Source organism: Lontra canadensis, unplaced genomic scaffold (assembly GCF_010015895.1).
Source record: "Lontra canadensis isolate GAN:19392208 unplaced genomic scaffold, GSC_riverotter_1.0 scaffold2, whole genome shotgun sequence".
Taxonomy (NCBI): Eukaryota; Metazoa; Chordata; class Mammalia; order Carnivora; family Mustelidae; genus Lontra; species Lontra canadensis.
The window spans coordinates 45,763,515-45,784,611 of record NW_022630996.1 but is presented as its reverse complement, the minus strand read 5'-3'; the positions used below and the strand labels follow the sequence as shown (position 1 = coordinate 45,784,611).

The 21,097-nt window shown below is 44.7% G+C and overlaps 1 protein-coding gene across 1 annotated transcript in view; it reads left to right on the top strand.

Annotated features, from left to right (window-relative positions):
* The window catches only part of DNAH11 (dynein axonemal heavy chain 11), a 317,403-nt gene that overhangs the window by 213,346 nt on the left and 82,960 nt on the right, over positions 1-21,097 (top strand). Inside the window, exons 57-62 of the mRNA XM_032873525.1 lie at positions 3,133-3,279; positions 8,559-8,672; positions 10,212-10,355; positions 10,984-11,166; positions 13,124-13,225; positions 19,263-19,397. Of these exons, the coding sequence (XP_032729416.1) occupies positions 3,133-3,279; positions 8,559-8,672; positions 10,212-10,355; positions 10,984-11,166; positions 13,124-13,225; positions 19,263-19,397 (825 nt within the window). The remainder of the gene's footprint in view (positions 1-3,132; positions 3,280-8,558; positions 8,673-10,211; positions 10,356-10,983; positions 11,167-13,123; positions 13,226-19,262; positions 19,398-21,097) is intronic.

Sequence of the window (21,097 nt, the reverse complement as noted above, 5' to 3'; positions counted from 1 at the left end):
GGAGACTTTGGAGACTGGCTCGGCTTGCCCTGAGGCATCCGGGCTCTAGGGATGGAGAAGGAAAAATTCTCCCTGGTGGTCCCTTCCAGGCCAGGAATTCCAGCGGGCTTCTTCAAAAGATTGTCACTTGGTCATAGTCCTCCCCATTTGAAGAGATTGGGCCGGTTTCCTTCCCAGGTGTGTCACGTGGCCTGTCTGTGCCCAGGCTAGAAATAAGCACACGGTGGTGCCTTTCACTCGGAAGGCCTGCCTGGCCACGTCTTCCACCATTCTGTGGCCAAAGCACCTCCTGCATCCTGTGCCCTTCATTTCGGAAGCCGGGAATGGCTCTTGGGGAACCACTCACCTATGCTCAATGGTGGATAGGGGGACCACGACTGGGGAAGAGGACCCAGAGTAAGGAGGTTTCCAGAACAGTTCCTAGAATCAAGTGATGCAAAGAATAGTTGTTGGGAAGCCCCCAAAGAATATATCTGTATTTGTGGATCTTTCCCTTTTCTTTCAAAAGAAAAAAGAGGGGGTATTTTTACTCTGTGTGTGTGCATGTTACCTTACTCTTTGACTCTCTGCCATCTATCACTTTCCTTTTTCTTCTCTCTACTGATCCTTCCACTTCCATTTCACTTAAGTCAAGACTCTTTTTCCTAGTGAAGACTTGCCTAGGAGTCCAACTGAGCTAGAAGACATTGTGTGCAGGAGATCCTTGTCCCAGAGCATTAATGTCCCTTTGAATAATTTCCCCTGATGGACCTGTTGACTTTGCCCCAGGAAATGATAGCGTTGACTAAACTGAACTGTCATACTGGTGGGGCAGGCCTTGGCAAGGGGAAAATGGCCTGTGCCGCACTTCAAGTTCCCTTCCTGAACACCAGAGCTGAGAGTATGAAAACAGAGTGACACCCATGGTGGCGGCGTCTCAGCCGCTGGGGGAGACAAAGAGGTGATGGAGAGGAACAAAGAAAGAAATAGACTCTCCATGGTATCTGGCAGGCCCAGGGCTGCTTGGGTCTCCTTAGTTCCCCTTGGCTAGAAGGCAGAAAGTCTAAGAAGAAATGTAAAGTTTTAATTGGAGGACTGCTGGTGATTTCTTTTCATTAAGTATTTGTGCAGAGAATGCTCTTAACATCAGCAGAGTGATTAGAAGATTGAGTATCTCCCTAAGACTTTTAAAAATTTCTACTGATTATGGAGGCGCCTGATTATGGTGGCTCTGTTGGTTAAGCGACGGCCTTTGGCTCAGGTCATGATCCCAGGGTCCTGGGATTGAGCCCTACATCAGGCTCCCTGTTTGCAGGAAGCCTGCTTCTCTCCCCATCCCACTCCCCCTGCTTGTGTTCCCTCTCTTGCTGTCTCTCTCTGCATGTCAATAAATACATAAAATCTTTTTTAAAAATTATACTGATCATGGAAAAAAAGCATAGTTTCTTATGTAGACAATTGGGAAGACTTACGGTGTGAGATCAGGTTATATGGGGAACAAAATGCCTTCATACTGGAGCATGTGTCCTTTACAGACCTGCCTTAAGTCATTCCCCAGAGGGGAATATCCATGCCATTTGAAATACGCGTCTAAACCTGAGCCCTGTTTATTCACTGAAGTAAAGCCATAAATTCCTGTCAGAGCCCCATCTCCCCTCTCCGGATGTCGCTTAGGTCATCATAGATGATAGCCTCACGGCATTTCTTCATAGATAAGGCTTCGCTTCCAGAACTTGAGTCATTGGATATTTCAAACCGAACAGCTTCCTTAGAAACTGAAATCAGGGCTTGAAATCACCATTTCCTCCTAGTGTCTTGGATGACTCTTGATTTTAGTCTAATATAGGGTGTGTTTCACATGGATAAAAAGAACAGACAAGCAAATGTCACTATACATGATCACCCTGAGTTCTCAGAGAGGCTTAAAAAACATCATTCTTAGGTTAACCTGCAGTACATCATACAGGTAACAGTAATAGTAGTGATCATGTCATTTAGGCAGAGGGCAAGTGGGCTGTGTTGAGGTGGGGGTCACAAGAGTTCTGGGCTGTGGTAGTGAGATATTGTTCCCCAAGAGGAAGCCACTGACGGGCCTTGAGCCATTGCGTCAACATAAGTGATGATGGTTATTCTTGGCTTCTATGAGTTTTTAAACATAGCAACCTACTTATGGAAAATAAGTAGAATAAAGAGTTGGTTATCACGGTATATAAAGCTGCTCTCGTGTGTCTCTGAGAGCCGCATCACGTTTGTTTTCCAGCACTTCTGCTTTTCTTTACACGATCCATCCACTTAGGAACCTTGTGGTACCTTCTGAACCTCGTGAACACCCAACTGAAAGGGCAAAATCATTCTTTAGAGCAGATTAGTTTGTTGGTGCCTCAGAAAGATCTGAATTCCTCAGGAGCTGAGGGAGGCTGTTGAGTTGGGGAGCCGAGAGGAGGAATGCCCATTGAGGATGCTCGCTGGGCTTTGCACACCCCTCCCTGTCCCCATGGGCCGCCCGTGGTTCGCTTTTCAGTAGTAGGTACTAAGTTGAATGTTGTATGAGGTGGAAGAAGTTAAGAGGACAGTATCTTATTTTGTGGGAAGAGATGAGACCTGTCTGTGGGCATTTCCATCAAAGTAACGTTAAATAAACGGAAAGTAAACTAACCGCCAGGCCGTACTGATGCCTTCGCCTTGTCTGAGCCTTTAGTGACGTTCTGGGGGAGAGCAGCTGGGAGCTCCTCCAGCTTGTCTTACCGTCAGGTCTCCCTGTGGCCTCTGCTGCCTTGAGCCTGGGCTTCCCAGGACCGGAAAACCCCGGGGGTGTGAGTGACATGTGCTCAGGGGACATGTGCTCCAATGGGGATGGCTGTTGGCGCTTTCCTGACTATAGAGACTGGGTGGAGAGGATAAATGCCTAGTTGGTGCTGACAAAAATGACATTTTTTCAGAAAAACCCCTGGAAAGCATGATTCTTGGTGTTCCTATACGGGAGGGAAATAGGTCTGTATTTTTGCACACAGAACTTAAGTCAGAGGAGGGAAAGAAAGAGGGAAAAGAGGCAGACTGGTAGGGATCCGTGCGCTCCTTTCACAGAAAGTAAGCCGTGTCTGCTGTTTGCTGTTACTGAGGGGAACTGCTCCCACATGCTGACTTTGCCTTCAGGTGGCAGATCTGAAAGCCCGCCTGGCCTCCCAGGAAGCCGAGCTGCGACTGAGGAGTCAGGATGCCGAAGCTCTGATCACAAAGATGGGGCTCCAGACGGAGAAAGTGAGCCGGGAAAAGGCCATTGCCGACGCGGAGGAGCGAAAGGTCAGGCTAATGCCACCATTAGAGTGCTGAGCTATATTTAGCACAAAATAAACCTTTGTAGGTGAACAATTTTGAACAACTTCCTCTCCAGGGAGCATAAAATCTGAGGAATTATTATAGTTACACATGTAACAGCATCTCACACCATGATTACCACTTGACCTTTCTTTACATTATGCATTTTCCCACCCTTTTAGCTCTTTTAATGATACGAAAGAACAATAAATACTGAGCTCATTCAAGCATATAATGGATGTGGATCTTGAACATCAGGCCTATTTGTAATACAGTAAAGGTCATGAAGTCACCTCTGAGGTTTCTAAAGGTTTCCGGTTTTTAGGCAAATTGAACAACTCAATTGTTAACAAAGCCCATTCCATCACTTTGCAGGATGGTTTTTCAAATTTTTTCATTTTAATAATATAACTTGAGTTTATTATGAAATCCTAAGCCAAATTTGTTCTTTTTGATTCGATTGAGGCCCTGGTGTTTTGTATTTCATTTTACTGTTGAAAACAATGACTTCTAAGATGATATAGGTTCTGCTTTATGCCTGGGTTACTGGCAATTCTGCCTGGGTTACTGGCAATTCTGAAATAAATATAACTTCTTTGTCCTCTTCTTTTACCAGGACTTTGGCCACAAAAGGGAGGTATTTCATTTTTAGGTGTCTTATTTGTTTGAAAATTGAATACGTTTGTTTGAGACATATTCTTTCATTTTAGACAAAAGATTATAGCCGGGGCTTAGTTGATGAAAAAATATAAATTATGACCACACTTAGAGCCATTAAATCAGTAGGTTTTATATCATTATTCTTCTGTTTTTATGATGCCAGAAAGACTTGAGCTTTCCAGTAGGGTTGCCATTCATTCTTTAGTTGTTCTTCCCTCTTTTTTAAATAGGTATTAAGCATGTTGATGTCTTGCTTCCACAACTAAAGGGTTGAAATGTACACCGAAAGTCAGAATGCTGAACGATTGTTTTTTGGGGTGGTTTTTTTTTTAAACCTTGTTTTTAAGTTGAAGATAAGCTACATTTAACATGGCTGATGGGCCTATAATTCCTAATTCTGGCAATAACTGTTTCCATTGAGTTTCAGATAAGCAGAGGATGTCCTTAAAAGTGTATTATGTTAAGCGATTATGTATCACATTATGATATGATTATCATGAGCCATTTCCACCCAAGGGATATTTTTCAAGCATTACATATATGATGATCTAGTAATTGTTCTATTACAACCTATCTCTACAAATACCTTTTAGAGATCTTAAAATGCTCCAGAGGTATTTTCACATCTTGCATGTGAATTTCTAAGGCAAAATCATCCTTGCAAAGAAGGAAAAAAAATGTTTTAGCAAATGTTTTGGCATACTCATCTGACTGGTTGTTTTACGAAGTTCTTCAAACATGAAAAGACACGTACTGTTTTTTTAAAGATTTAATTTATTTGACAGAGAGAGAGCATAAGCATAGGGAATGGAAAGCAGAGGGAGAAGGAGAAGCAGGTTCCCTGCTGAGTGGGGAGCCTCATGTGGGGCTTGATTCCAAGACCCCGGAATCATGACCTGAGCTCATGGCAGATGCTTAACTAACTGAGCCACCCAGTTGCCCCAACACATACTATTTTTATATCTAATCTATACCAAGAAATAAAAATACTTTCACTTTACCCATCATGCCCAATTTAATTATCAATAACAAATACTAAGCAGCTTTTTTTGCCTGGCAGTCTTCTAGGCCCTTGAGTGTGTATGACAAACAAGGCACCCTCATGTAGCTTCCATTATAATGGAAAAGACTGGCAGGAGACAAAGTGACAAGATAATTTGGGTTAGTGATAAGGGGTAAGATAAAAATCAAATTGAAGCAATGGTGGAATGAATTTTTAAAATTGATTGGTCATGGAAGGAGTATATTGAGCGTATCGAGTCAAGGAACTAATTAATATTGAATATGTGCTATGGTTTCACATTTTTCTTATGTTCAGCAATGTACCAGATTGTATGCAATTATTAAATGGGTGTATGTGAGCACTGTGACCCAATGAAGTTGGGATCTCAAGACTTAATGCACGAGCAGTTATTAAGAAGTACATTGCCATATTTAACACGATGAAGCAGATAGCGACTGCCTCTTGCCATCCCCTATAGAGCGGCAGCTCTATGTTCCTTCGGATTCATGAAACAGTCAAGAGCCATTCAAACCACTGACATGACCAGCAGGGACCAAGCAACATGAGCACCATGAAGCCTATGAAAACTAGTTCTTGCAGCTTCGTTTGACTTACCAGTTCCAAATTCTACAGGTCCTCGGATCCCTTTCACGCTGCTTTCTTTGTTGAGTTGAGTGTAAGCCTCATGAGTTAAAGTACCTTCCACGTTGCAAGGCTAATATAATCTCCTCAAAAGCTGCACATCCTCCTTGATTTGGAGAGGTCTTCTGTTGTTTTGTCTTTTTGAAATGTGGGAATGGCTGGATTTTGAAGGCTCGTCTGGGATTTCCTAGGGTCTGAAGGCAGATAAGAGCAGTGTGTTAGCTTGCTCGGGCTTCCGCAACAAAATGCCACAGACTGCATGGCTTCAACCGCAGGAGTTTATTTTCTCACAATTCTGGAGGCTGGAAGTCCAAGGTTAGGAGGCAGGTTTGTTTCTCCCTCTCCCCTCGGAGAAACCTCTCAAGGACAGGCCCCTCTCTTGGCTTGTAGATGGCCACCTTCTCACTGTCTTCACATGGTCTTTCCTCTGTGCACACAGCACGGTGACCCTCCTACCTGTCCAGAGTGCCTCCTCTTAAAAGGACACCCACTAGACTGGACTGGGGCCCATTCTCATAGGCTCATTTTAACTTAATCACCACTTTAAAGGGCCTGTCTCTAAATACAGTCATATTCTGAGGTGCTGGGGTGAGGGCTTTACTATTTGCGTTTTTAGATGAACATCCTTCAGCTCATAATTAAGTCATTATTGGTACTTAATTCTCTGTCTGTGAGCATCGCTAAATTTCACGAACCATTTGCAGGGAGCTTTTGACAAATATCAAGTAACCAAGAATGGGAGTATCTCCAATACTCTGCTTTAACAGACAGCAGTCAAGAAAAGACGACATTCCAAGTGACCTGTGTCATTCTTCCCTACTGCCCCAAGTTGAACCTTGCTGACCACTCACTACCCAGGAGCTATGGGGCAGAGGAAATTGCACAGAGACTTACCAGGTCACTAAGATACACAGCATTTTCCCCACTCCACTATCATTGCCCCTGAAATATATAAATGATCGTACCTTAGAATTTGAATAGGTAGGAGGAGTTAAATGTTAGTCCTCTGTAGAACTCCGAGTGTCCTAACTTTGGTCCTGGGTGCAGTCCCCATGGTGACTGTGGTACAGGATCTGTGAACAAAAGTGTGCAGAGGGGATTGGGAATAAGAAATAAGTTGACCGACCTAGGGTTTGTTTTTTTTTTGTTTTTTTTTTGTTTTCATTTTCATTTGTGGGGTTTTGTTAATGTTCAAGATCACTCTGGTTAAAAAGATTGGCCAAAAGAATAATACTCCATGTACAGTAAGGGAGTCAGATGGAGAACAGCAACACTCAGTCTCATCGAAACAGCCCTCAAAAGAGATACTGTCCTAGTACTAATACTCTGTGATCTTGAGAACAACTTAAAATGATGCTATTATAACTAGTAGCAAATAGCATTTATAGACTGAATGCATTCTTATGGAAGGTAAGTAACCCTGAGGTATGAACTCACTCACTCTCCTCTCCGCTTCCTTTTATTTGCGGTGGTGGCCTCTAGCATACCAACAGTGTCCTGGTCTTACAGTTTTTGTGGTCCATTCTTGGCAGTTCTGAGGGGTTTGGAGTGATTCTCATTAAGCATGCAGAGTTTTCTTATTTACTTAACGGTAGCTGTGCACAGATTGGCAGGAGATCACATCTCTACCCTGAACCAATTATGTTCATAAAAGCTACAGTACACAGTATACAGCAAAATAATGGTTAATCAGAAGAATGGCAATTACCGCTAATAAAGCCGTACTAGACAATGTAATTTGTTGTAAGCACTGTTAAATTTATGGTAGAGTTAAACCTGTTCATTCCAAACACAGCTGAGGAAATGCCCTTTTGTTCACATGTTACCTGCCCTGGTCACTGCCCCTGAAAGCCGGGCCCCCTGGAGACTGGACCCCGGTGCCTGGTGCCACAGCTTTGAAACTCCAGTTTCTGCCAAGGATCAAAATTGACTCTTCCTGGGCATTTGATTTGTATACATGTCTTACGGGGAAGAGGAGGGTAAAAACTCCAGAGCTTCTCATTTGGTCCTGGTTCAGGTTTACCAGCATGGCTTCCCTCTGGGCAAACCATTGGTGCTCACCTCAGGAGGCTGAAGCTGTCCCCTCTCTGGAGTGAAGGGAGCCGCTGGGCCCTCACCAGTAGGGTGCACGTCAGTGTGGTTGTTGCCTTGCCAAAGACAGAACTGGGCTCTCCTAGCTTTCATTTCTTGCCAGGTCCTCATAGACACCAGTACTTAGTCTTTACAAAGATTAGATCTGTGGTTAAGAACACACAGAAAAGGACGCCTGAGTGGCTCAGTGGGTTAAAGCCTCTGCCTTCGGCTCAGGTCATGATCCCAGGATCCTGGGATCAAGCGCCATGTTGGGCTCTCTGCCCGGCAGGGAGCCTGCTTCCTCTTCTCTCTCTGCCTGCCTCTCTGCCTTCTTGTGAACTCTGTCAAATAAATAAATAATCTTAAAAAAAAAAAAAAAAAGAACACACAGAAAGAACAGTACCTTCTAGTCAGTTGAACCAAAAAATCCTTCCCTCTTTGCCTAAAGAATAGCCAGTGTGGCTTTCGGGCAAATGTAAACAAAAATCAGATAGAGATTTCTAGCAATAATATTTTCTGCCTATGTTACTGAGCCAACTTGGATTTCCCCTTGTCCAGGACACTCCCAAAAAGAAAATGGAAGAGCATAGGAATCGCTCCATCTTGAAATTATTAGCACCTTAAAGTTGGAACCCTTCTTGGGGCACTTCAGTGTTTGAGTTCATTTGAGTTGGGGTGTGTGACTGTATTCAGCGCATATACAAAGCTTTGTGTGTACACGGTGCCTGAGAGAAACTGGTCCTTAGGACAAACTCCTCACCTGTTGAAAATAGAGACGAAAGGATTACTGAGTCAGCGCCTCTGAGTTGGCCTGTGGTGTTCAGTAGCGAGATCCAAGGTGACAATGTGTGTTTGTGGGTTTGTGTGCTTTTTCCTCTCTGTTTAGGTGACAACCATTCAGACGGAAGTGTCCCAGAAACAGAGAGAGTGTGAGGCTGACGTGCTCAAGGCTGAGCCTGCGCTCGTGGCGGCGACAGCTGCACTCGACACGCTCAACAGGGTAAAGACCGTTACCTGGCTCATGGGATTCCGCCACACAGTATTTAAAGGTTCTCAGGGTCTGAATAACTGAACTCAGAGTGGATTCTGTGCAACCAAGGTTTTCTTTTTTTTTTTTTAAAGGAACGTGAGTCCCATAAAATATTAAAGTGGGAACAAGCATTTGAGGTCATCCTTAATAGTGTGGCTTCCTTTCCCATCCAGGACTCTGTCCTTCTGCACCCCGACAAGCAGTCTCCTTCTGAATACTTCCAATCCCATGGGATTTCTGCTTTCATGAGAGGCAGCTCTATTGTTAGCAGCTGGATTCATACCAAATCCGGTTGTTCACATTGTGTATTAAGAACTGAGTGTGTACTCTTTATTTCCTGTGGATATAAGAAGGGGGCATTAATGAGAGATCCTCATGAAAAGAACAATGCGCTAGAGATGGAGATACCTAGGTTTGGCCCACATCATTTTTCCTGGCTTCAGCTTGTTAGCAAAACCTAATTGAGCATTCGAATTCCCCTAAGAGAAAATAATGTGTAGTAGTCAGAAGGATATTGTAAGGAAAAATGGAATTGTGGGCACTGTTATTTCAGGAATCTGCAGCTCGTTTTGTACTCGGGTTCCACTAGGCCTCTGGGGAGAACCCTGGGGAATTATCAGGCCTGAGGTTCTTAAGATTCAATCTCAAAGAGTAAAGGATCCAGACTGCAGCTGCCCTTCACAGAAATCATTCAAGTCCTTTTTCTTTTTCTTTCCCTTTTTTTTTTAGATTTTATTTGAGAAAGAGAAAGCGAGAAACAGAGCATGCTCAGAGGGGGAGGGACAAAGGGAGAAGCACCGGGTTGAACATTTGGTAGGTTTTATAAGCAAGAGTATATTAGGTAGCTCATGACATGTTACAGGAAGTATCTAGTTTTGTAAATCCTGTCTTATGAACTTACATCTACTGCTCGTAGATAGTAATTCCCACCTCAAAGTATTTGCCTTAACACCAGTAGTTCATACCAACATTAATACCAATATGGGGTAAATCAAGATTTTAACCAGAGGAGTTTAGGGAGTCGTGCAGAGAGTAGGTTCAGCTTATATGGGCACATTCTCAGTTGAGAGTCAACATAGTGTAATCAAAGAGGTTTTTTGTGCAGGAAAACAAAACTAAGAGACTCAACCAAGGGATGATGTTTCTGGGAGCGGCCTGGTTAAAATGCAGATATATTACATAGGTAGGATAGAACCCATAAACACATTAAAGACTTTGTGTATAAAATTCCCTGGTCTGGGCGAGCCAGGCTCTTCAGATGGAATGGTGTATCAGATGGAGAATTTTTTGAAGCGAAAAAAGACCAGTGCAATTTCCAGAGTATCAGAAAAGTGTCTGGTGAGAACCTAACCTCCTGGGGTCCCAAGATGGCGTCACTGGGCCGCAAAGACTGCCAAACCGAGACTGGTGGGACAAGGAGAGGGAGGAGGCCCTGATGACCAGCTTGCTAACTTCACGGCTCTTCCCCAGCCCTGCCCCACTCTTCAGTGTGGCTCTGCTTTTCTTCAGGTCAATCTCACTGAGCTGAAAGCCTTTCCCAACCCACCGAATGCTGTTACCAACGTTACCGCAGCCGTGATGGTCCTCCTGGCTCCCTGGGGCAGAGTGCCTAAAGACCGGAGTTGGAAAGCAGCTAAAGTCTTCATGGGAAAGGTATCAGATAGACTGGCAAGAGGAACATCCCTGCAGTTTCTCTTCTTAGTCCCATGGTTCCACTTGACAGCAAACGATGTTCAAACCGAAGGAGATCATCATTGCATTCGTCCGTGTAATCGACCATCGACCACGTCTGCTCTAGACTTACAGTTTTTGTTTGCCAGGTTGGAGGTTAGCTTGGGCTCACAGCATACCTAAGTCAACACTAGCAGCACTCGGAAGGTTGCTAATTATTTGCAAAATTATGAAAGCGGTTAAGTGTGGGAGGGAGAAAATTACATGGATTTCTTATGCTGGAAAAATGGTACTAATGCACAAGAAGGTGAGGCGGAGGGGCTTTTGGTAGGTGTTTTTCCTTTTCTTTTCTGTCTTTTCTTCAAAATGTGAATGCCTCCTGTGCGGGGACTGAATATTTTACCCTGGGATAGAAGAGATTTTGAAAGTGTCCATTGCTAATTCTCACTTCATACCATAAAGACTGAACAAGTCAAACAGTAGGATAAATGCAGCTTGCCAATTTTGCCTTTGTGTGATGTGAGTCCTAAAAGCTGGTTTTAACTTTTGATCTTGGAATTTTCTCTGCAGCCAAAATAGGTTCATTGCAATCAGTCTTTTTGCTTTACAGGTTGATGATTTTTTGCAAGCGTTAATTAACTATGACAAAGAGCACATTCCAGAGAACTGTCTAAAAGTAGTAAAAGAGCAGTATTTGAAAGACCCAGAGTTCAATCCAAGCCTGATTCGAACCAAATCCTTTGCAGCAGCTGGTCTATGTGCTTGGGTCATCAACATCGTGAAGTTCTACGAGGTATCAGTCTTACTCCGCTGGGCTGCAGCCGTTACTCACAAAAACCATCAGGACACTAATTTTTATGGTGGCAAAAAAAAGGAAAATAGTGTGAAGTTTAATTACCTGGATAAGATGAAGTTCTCAGAGTGAGATCTGAAAATATCAGACTAAACAAGAGGTCTACACAGGAAGATATTTGAAATGTTTGAAACTATCTTTCTTTTAGGATAGAGTGATCAGCTATTATAGATCAAATAGCAGTTAATTTGATTTGATTAGATTAAAAACTTGCTGGTAGATTTCTTAATGTTAAAATATTAATTTTGTGGGGTGCCTGAGTGGCTCATCAGTTAAGCATCTGCCTTCAGCTCAGGTCATGATCTCTGGGTCCTGGGATTAAGCCCCACGTCAGGCTCTGCACTCAGCAGGGAGTCTCTTTCTCTCTCTCACTCTACCTCTGTGTGCTCTCTCGCTCTCTCTCAAATAAATCTTTTTAAAAAAAATCTTTTTAAAGATTTTATATATTTATTTAACGGATAGAGATCACAAGTAGGCAGAGAGGCAGGCAGAGAGAGAGGAGGAAGCAGGTTCCCTGCTGAGCAGAGAGCCGGATGTGGGGCTCAATCCCAGGACCCTGGGATCATGACCTGAGCTGAAAGCAGAGGCTTTAACCCGCTGAGCCAACCAGGCGCTCCTAAAAATTTTAAAAATAAAATAGATACTAATTTTACATTGACTCGACACAACCGCAGGTCTTAATTCATGTTTCAACTTGGTGCCTATGCTCAATGCAGAAATAGACACCATCTATTGTAGACTTAATGAGATGAGGAAATAGATCCCCCCAATTTTTTTTGCTTTAGTATTTTAACGACAGATACACTTGTGACCATATTACGGTCTAATCCAAAAGTTTGTATCTTCAGACAGCATAGAGAGCAATGATCATTTCAATTATCAGGTACTTAGCACCTGCCACTTGTCTTGCCAGCACTTTGCAGAAGGCTGGATGTAAAAAGGGAACAGTGCATGGCCCTTGACTCAGAAGAACCATCTCATTTTTTTTTTCTTGGAAGGTTATATGTTATATTCAAAAATAGAATTACAGAGGAGATACCAAGTGTAATCAACGGCAGTCCCAAAATGATTTTTGTAAAACCAGGTTATATAGCCTTTATGTCGGGGCCCTATGAAGGGGACTCACAGGAATAGGACCCCATTGGTCTGTCTCTTCAGGAGAAGCCTCTATCGAGCAAGCATTTGGACAGATGGTAGTTGACATATTGCCTCTCTCCCTGAGAAAATGTCTGACCCCTGTGCTCTCTTTGCACCATTGGTAGAAAAATGAGCACGGAGCTAGACTGTGGCTGTGTTCTGTGTGGTTTTACTTTAGAAGAGAAAAGAAAATGTCACTTCCTTCCTCTCTTGCTAACAGGGAAGAAAGTGGGTACCCCACGTTCTCAAACCACCTGTTCAAGTAACAGACCCTGAAGTTGGCAGGGACTTGGAGAGTGGAAGTGCGGTTAACACTGGGAGGCTATCTCCCACGGTCCTTCCTGAATTCAGAGAATTTCTCCACACATGTTTTCTGCCTTAAAATCAAAACTTGGTCCCCGCTTGAACTATAGTTCCTGCCTACAGCAATTTCTAATGATAGGAAGATTGTCTCCAAATTTTAGGACATACTTATGGTACCATCCGAATGTTGTTTATTGTCTATAGCACTTTAGGCAAGGATGTGTGACTCTCCTGTCTGGAAGCAATGACTCAGTCATGAACAACCAGATAGAACTAGGAAGGCCGTATCACTTTTGGCTCTGCCATTGAGTAGGGCCATGACTAAGAAATAAAACCCAAGTAGCCAGGTGAGATGGGAGTTTTAATGATAAAGTTTCGCTGAGATGTAGGGTTGAATGATTATGTGTCCTCTTTGCCTCTCCCTACCCCATGAGTTAAACCCCATATGGATTTTCAGGTCTACTGTGACGTGGAGCCCAAACGGCAAGCGTTAGCCCAAGCCAACTTCGAATTGGCTGCAGCTACTGAAAAACTCGAGGCTATCAGGAAAAAGCTTGAGGTGAGTGCAAAACGCATCACTGAAGAAGAAATGGTACCCCACCCCCAGACAGGGTCACGTCTGAGTCCACGCAAGCATAAAGGAGCCTGAGCTTTCCTCCATACACTCATTTACCTACTCGTTCAGCAGATACTCCTTGTCTGCTACGTGCTAGACCCTGACCTGAAAAAGTAGAAACGTGGATGGTTTCTGCCCATTAAAAATCCTTCCTGGCCTGGGAGCAGAAGGAACAGCGTAGCACAAGGTGATTCAAGGCAAGGACCCTGGAGCCAGACTGCCTAGGCGGATATCCCAGCTCCAGGATGTACGATTTCACCCCTCGAGACTTAGCTCCCCTCTCCGAGCTTCTGTTGGCTCATCTGTGTATCAGCATTATAATGGCATATACTTTTTAGGTAGGACTATAAGGATTAAATGAGAGCAATTCATATTCAGAATTTAGCGTGGAACTGGGCACATGGTAAGTGCTTAGAGAACATCAGCTATAAATATGGTCATTGTTACTCTTCTACAACTATGCACCCGGTCATTCCAGCCCAGTGTTTTAAGTACATTTGTGACTGTGTGTCTCTGTGAGGGGGCACCAAAAGAAGATCGTTTCTGGAGAAATTAGAGAAAATTTCATAAGGAAGCTGTACTTGGCACGGACTTCAAAAGTTTCCTAGGAATCCTGGGGATAACTAGGCTGAGAAAGGTATTCCTGGGAAAGAATAAAGAAAAAGAAGGAAATGGAGTTGGTGTACTTGAGGAAACTCAATAGGCCAGAACCCGAAGGAAGACGAGCATTCGGGGGAAGGTTGGGAATCGCACGGAGTGACCAGGAATGAACGTGCACAGGGGAGCAAAGGCCTTCTTAGACTTCTCTGCTACAGAATTTAAATGTTACCAGACAAGTGAAATTGGACATTTTGAAATTTTATTTATTTTTATTTTTTATAAACATATATTTTTATCCCCAGGGGTACAGGTCTGTGAATCGCCAGGTTTACACACTTCACAGCACTCACCATAGCACATACCCTCCCCAATGTGCATAACCCCACCCCCCAACCCCCCTCCCCCCATCAACCCTCAGTTTGTTTTGTGAGATTAAGAGTCACTTATGGTTTGTCTCCCTCCCAATCCCATCTTGTTTCATTTCATTTTGAAAGACTTTAATAAGCTGGTGATGTGATCAAACTACCTTTTAAACAACTGAGTAGGGCAGGAGGGTGGGAAGTGCCTGGAGGCAGGAAGACAAGTCTGAGACCCACAGTGGGTCCCTGTAGGGTCTCCGCTAAGGCAGAAGCAATGGCGAGGGAGAGAGCGAGGTGGCTGGCTGGCTGGCTGATGGCAGGTGGAGAAGAGGCAGGGACCTGAAGAGGGCTACTGAGCCCACGGTGCCCTGCACGGAGATGATGAGACTGTCCAACTCTGGCAACCTGAGGAACGCCTGGAGCTTCAGTTCTGTTTCTGTGACATGGTGATTGTAACAGCTGCCTTTCAAGGTGGGCGTTTGTGATCTGTGGAGACCTAGGATCCAGTCTCCCTTCTGGGGGTGATAACAGCCTGAAGTATCTTGGGGAAATGATCCCTCCTCATTGGATACACTCAGGTGGGGCTTTTCCCAGAGGTGTCCTTCCGTTTTCCAGCTAAAGGCTGGATCTACGATCCAAGCTTTGCCATTTTTCACCTCAGTCTTTAGAATTTGAACCATGAGCACAAGAATAAAGACAGCTGACAGAGGTCATGCATTCTAGAGACAGGGTCCAGGTGAGACTTAGGAGGAATTCCTGTTCCTAAGACCCTCAGGAGCTCCCGGGAGCCTATTATGTGGTTCTGTGCCTTTTTCCTCCCTAATAGCCTCCTCAGTCTCCATTTCCTTCCCATAAATTCCCTGCAGCTTAAATTAGCTGGGCATGGTTCCTGTCACCCACCCCCACTCTGTCTATGACTCGTGCTGCACTGAGATACTGCTCAGTGTACAGTACACAGTCAGTGCCGCATACATGTTAGTTTCCGCTCGTCCTGGAGAAAACCTGTGTGTTAGGTGTTGAGCTGTCACAGCTGGAGTTTGAGGCAGGCCTGGCTCAGGAATGTAGAGTTGAGAACGTGGCTGTGAAGGTTACAGATGTAGGGAGTTGTTGGTCCAGTGGGAGGGTAAAGCATAAGGAGTGGGAGCCGAGGCTAGACCTCGGGGAGGATGTTTCCGTTGCAGAGTGAATCCTGCCATGGGTGAACTCAGTGGTCATGGTAGTCCTAGAGTCTGGGGCTCTCAGTAGCCGGGCAGCACGTAAGCCCAGCTTCTTACAGAATGAGGCCAAAATTAGACCTGCTTGTGTCTGAGGCCACTATTTGTCACTTTGGAGGGGGGGGGGAGTCTGTGCAGTGTGTGGGGGGTGCACTTGCTAACAGAGAGCACCTCCCAGATATAAGGGCAGGTTCTCCAAAGACAAGGGAGATCATCTTTCCAGAGCAGAGCTGGAGGTATTGACTTTTTGAAAATAACAGAAAGGGATTAAATTGGGCCCTCAGTTTTACTATTCAATCATTAAAAGATGTCTTCTTTCTGGTCGCTATTTTGATATGATGGCTAATAGCCCCAAAAGTGTTCCTAAGGTGTGGAACATTTCAGCACGTCTCCCAGTCATCCACACCTCGTCCCTGCCCAGCATGCTGCCCCTCCTACACTTCCGGACCGGCTGTCTCTCCGACTGTCACTCCCCGCCCCTGCCCACGTGACTCGCCCATCCTCTCCTCTCCATGCCATCCACACGTATTTCCTGTTACTGTGCCGTCCGTGCTATTCAGTAAATACCCGGTGACTACTGAGATAAAAACAGGCAAACTGTTGATAAACTTAGAGCAAGCGTACTCATTTTAGAAAAACCACCTTCATTGGTCAAAACTTTGTCAACTTGACCAAAGCCTTTAAAAAAAGTTGCCGTCTGCTGTGAATGGCTTCATGCCGATTGTAAGCAATTTAATGTCCATAGAAAAAGGGCTGAGGGTGCCAGCCACATGTGATCCTACACGTAAGACTCTCTTGGGTTGTAGAATTAGTAATCCTTTGGGCACAGCCTGCAACTCGCTGAATGAATTGTTCATGTCAGTTGTTTTCAGAAACCCACAGCAGAGCAGAGGTTCACGTCTCCGTAAGCCTCAGAGCTAAGCTTGCGGACGCAGAGAAAAGAAGACAGAGTAGTAATTGAAATGTCTTGATGAAGAATGGGTCCCCTCTATCCCTGTACCACAAATGGATTTCCAAAGAGAAGTTACTAATGCCGTTCCCACCAAGGACAGAGAACCTCAGCATAGCTGCTATCTGTTGGCACAGGTTAGACGGATGCGGGAGCCCAGTGAAATTACAGTTTCTGTTAGCATTGCCTTTGTTTCCCGCAGCCTCTGATTTTGCCTCCCTCCTGGCCTCTCCTCCTGATTTGCCATCTCCTGTTGCTTTCCTCCCTCGCACAGGAGGGACATGTCTGATACTGGCATCTGTGTGGCAACTCATTCAAACCAGAGTCGTTCTGCATGTTTTTGTTCCTTTTACTCCGATCTCTAGTTTAAGACTAAAAGGTGACCTTTTAGGGAAGGTTGAGCAGAAAAGAACTGGCTGAGTTGGAGTGGAAGAAAAGTGGCGCGTCCCTCAAACATCCAGGAGCTAAGGGGAGCCATAAAGAACATCTGAAGTCGTTCTTCTCAGGGCCCTGGTTCTCCGGGTGTGTTCCCTAAACCACCAGCAGCAGCAGCAGCAGGGTCCCCTGTGAACTCCTTAGAAGGATGGATTCTCAGACCCCACCCCAGACTGACTGAATGAGACACTGTGGTGGGGGACCCCTGGATCTGGGTTTATCAAGCCCCCCAGGTGGTCCTGATACACGCTCAAGTGTGCCAAGCCCTGATTTAGGATAGCTGATAGGCTACATCCCTTTTTTTGCTCACTCCATTTACTTCTGGAAGCTGAGAGGCCAGGGCCTGTCAAGAACTGTGAAGGAGCTGACATTTGACCCTACTTGCAAGCTAACAAGTTAGCCTGCCACAGTTTTATGGAGGTGGGTGGGAGACCTGACCCATGGGGGTGAGAGAGCGGAGGACCCCGTGAAGGACAGGGCAGCCAGCAGCACGGATGTCGTGCGTTGGTTCTCTGGGCCCCCAGTCCCCGTGGGAGCTGATGCCGTTCACCATGTTAGGGTCACAGCTGAGAGACATGGCAGGCACAGGAGTCCCGGTCTAAAGAGCACAGTGACTAAACTGGCTCAGGCTTTCCCCCGGAAAGAAACCCATCATCATTCTTCTTCCCGCAAGACAGTTCTGTCTTATGCCCAGGGAGGAACACTGTCTCTGTCTCCCACGCCTATTCGCTATGCAGGTGTCTTAGGAAAGAGAACAAAAGCAGTCAGAGCTTCCTCACAAGAGACCTAGAAACCACTGTAAGAGACTGTGGTCTCTCGACATCCTGCTCCCCTCCCCAACTTTAGGCGGGCATGGATATAACCATTTTATGTCATAGTTGTGTGTATATTTGGGTCAGCCCTATGAGCTGGGTAACATGACTTCCGTTCTGCAGACGGTGAGACCGAGGTGCAGAGAGGTCGTGCAAGCAGTCCGTGTTGACGGGCCTTCGCTGCTAGCGGAGTCTGTGTGAGCACTGGTGTCGGATGCCACAGCTCCCACATGCTCCCGTATTTTATAAAACCACGAGCACTTTGAATAACCTAAAATGGACACTTAAATATTACTTGTTTTAGTCCAATTTCTTTTTTTTTTTTTTATTTGACAGATCACAAGTAGGCAGAGAGGCAGGCAGAGAAAGGGGGGGAAAGCAGGCTCCCTGCTGAGCAGAAAGCCTGATGCAGGGCTCGATCCTAGGACCCTGAGACCAAAGGCAGAGGCCTAACCCACTGAGCCACCCAGGTGCCCCTGTTTTAGTCTGATTTCTAACTGGTTCACCTGTTCTCATATATCTGACCTTATTTTGCACCTTAATCTTAAGTCAGACCCGTACATCTTTTTCTTTCAGAGGGGCTGCTTTAATGGCCTAAACTAAATACTGATACGATAATTGGACCATTGACATATATAAGCCATCTCTTCATTATGAATAGTGTACGTTTGACAGGTTTGCTTACTAAAATCTCTGAGATTTTGGCACTCACAAAAGCCGTGTTATAATTCTCTGGGATTGTTAGAATTTGGCAGATAGCAAGAGGCTGTAGTAAGGAGTCCCCGTAGGACTGTACTCTTAGTCAAGGTTTTTTGGCTATCAGTAACAGAAACCTACTTAGAAAACCTTAAGCCAAAAAAGGAGCTGAGGATGAGTCACAGACTCTGAGGGAAAGAAGTGTGAGCTGGTCTCGGGAGCAGGGAGATCCAGGAAACGGGAGGCTGCTGTGAATGTCTGTTAGTGTCTCTCCAGAGCCTTGTGACTTCTATTGCTGCCCTTTCTTTCTCTTTCTACAGCTTGGTTGTCCCCTGCTTTCTTGTGTCCCTAGTGGAACAAGGTCCCTCTTCAAATGAAACCATCCAAAATGTGCACCTCTTTCCTGGTCTTTTGATGCTAAAGGCAATGACATACCTCTGAGTTTCAGTGGCCTGTTTCCAGATACAATCTGATTCATGGCCCAGGCTGGGCCAGGTTGCTGAGGTCTGGAGGGGCTCAGTCATTAACACCCCTCTTTATTGCCTGAGTTATGGATCATTGAAAAATAAGAAAAGAGTCAGGAGGTGGAGAACCAAAAAGTGACCATTATTATGAATAAAGGTGTTACCAGAGGATGAGGCTTCGGTACAAGGGAGAGGAGACATGCACCCAGGGTGTGTGTGAGTCTGGAGGGCTTGTCCACCACCCCGCACTCCCCCCGACAACCCCCACCAGTGGCTCTGTGCACTCTGCTTAGTGCAGAAGGCAGGCAAGATATGTATGCTTACAGGGGCAAAGGTCAAGGAGGCAGGGAGGCTGGTTTCATTGACCTGAAGGTAGTAGATGCTTCACAATGATTATATTATTTCCATTTTACCTAACAGTGGCTCACAAGCTAATTTTCACTCTTACCAGGATTTGGATCGACATCTGAGCAGACTTACAGCTTCATTTGAAAAAGCAATTGCCAAGAAAGTCCAATGTCAAGAAGAGGTGAACCAAACTCACAAAACTATTGAACTAGCCAATAGACTTGTGAAGGAACTTGAGGCAAGTTGACCTTTTCTTCCAAAATTCCAGCTAAAATTTTGAGATCACCCTTTTTTTTTTTTTATCTTTACTTGCTGTCAATAATAAGTAAATAGACCCGGAATCAATAGTGAAAGAAAATAATCAGCCGTCGTACCGTAGTTACAGCTGACCGAAAGGGAGAAGTGATGGGTTCTCTGCATTTTTAGTGGGGAGCCAGGAACTCAGTGGTTTTCTGAGATATGTTAGAAACCGAGGACAGGTGTTGGGTAGCTGTGGGACCGAACTGTTGTCTGATCCTTTTAATAGACATTTGCAACCGAGTGGTACCATCAAAATGTTTTTTAAAACCGAGTCTGCTTTGTTGTTTGGCTTTTTCCTCCTGTGACATGCTTTGACAAGTGACTGACATATTAATGTTAATAGTTATCCTATTAAATAAAGATTTTTAAAAAGATTTTTATTATTTTAGATAGAGGGTATAGCGGGGGGAACAGAGGGAGAAGGTGAAAGACCAACAGGCTGTGCATGGGCCCGACGTGGAGCTTGATCTCACAACCCTGAGATTGTGACCTAAGCTGAAATCAGAGTTGGATGCTCAACTGAGCCACCCAGGGGCCACTATTCAATAAAGGTTTTTGAAACAATTCTTATTAAATTTCTCCTGTTTGAACACAAGTGGTAGAACATACAGCCTTTGTCCTCAGGAAGTCCAGATTTTATTGACTCTCCAATGTATAGTATCTTCATATAATAGATTATTATTTGACCATAGAAGGGATTGAGGTCTTGGTACGTATTACATCATGGATGAATCTTGAAAATATAAAAAAAGTGGAAATAGGCGAAAGAAGAGACAAAATGCCACAGGTTGCATGATTCCATGTATAGGAAATGTCCAGAAGGGACAAAGCTACTGAGACAGCAGATGAGCTGTTGCTGGGGGCTGGAGTAACTGCCAGCAGGTATAGAGGTCATCCATTGTGTGAGAGAAACATGCTCAAATTAGTGAGAATTATCGAACAAGTCTGTGAATACATGAAAAACCACTCAGTGATGTACTTTACAGGGTGAATATCACAATATGTGAATTAAGTCTCAATAAAGCTGCTGTTTTTATTTGAGTGCTACCTAAGAGTATATAACTAAACTATTAGAAATGCATTGAACTGAAAGTGATAGAAAAGTTAAGATTAATAGTGGCTTGAACAAATGGGAATTTATTTTTCACATACTGCAAAAAAAAAAAAAAATGCATGGGTAGACCGTTACCATTGTTGATTCGGGGAGTTGATGGTCATACAATGAATCTCTTTTTACCCTTCTGCTTCTCTGTGCTTAGCACGCAGTCCTTCGCTCTCTTGCATTCTGCAGCCTTACAGATGTCCCTACATCCCAAGGGCTGCTATACCTCCAGATTCAAGGGGGAGAGAAAATAATCTGTAGCGGCTGGCTTCTTCTCGTTTTCCATGAAAAACTGAAGTTTTCCTGAGACTTGTCCAGCAGACAGCCATTTACGCCTCTTTAGCCAGAACTGGATTAACCACATCCGCTTCAGAGAAGCCCAGGAAGATGGGAAATGGGGTTATCATCCTTGGCTTAGCCAGTCGCAGTTCATCTCGTGGGGCTGGACCCATCACCACTCTTGAAATTCAGGTTTCTCTTATCCACAAAGGAAGGAGGATTTGTATCAGGACGAGTTGGGTGGGCGATAACCTAAC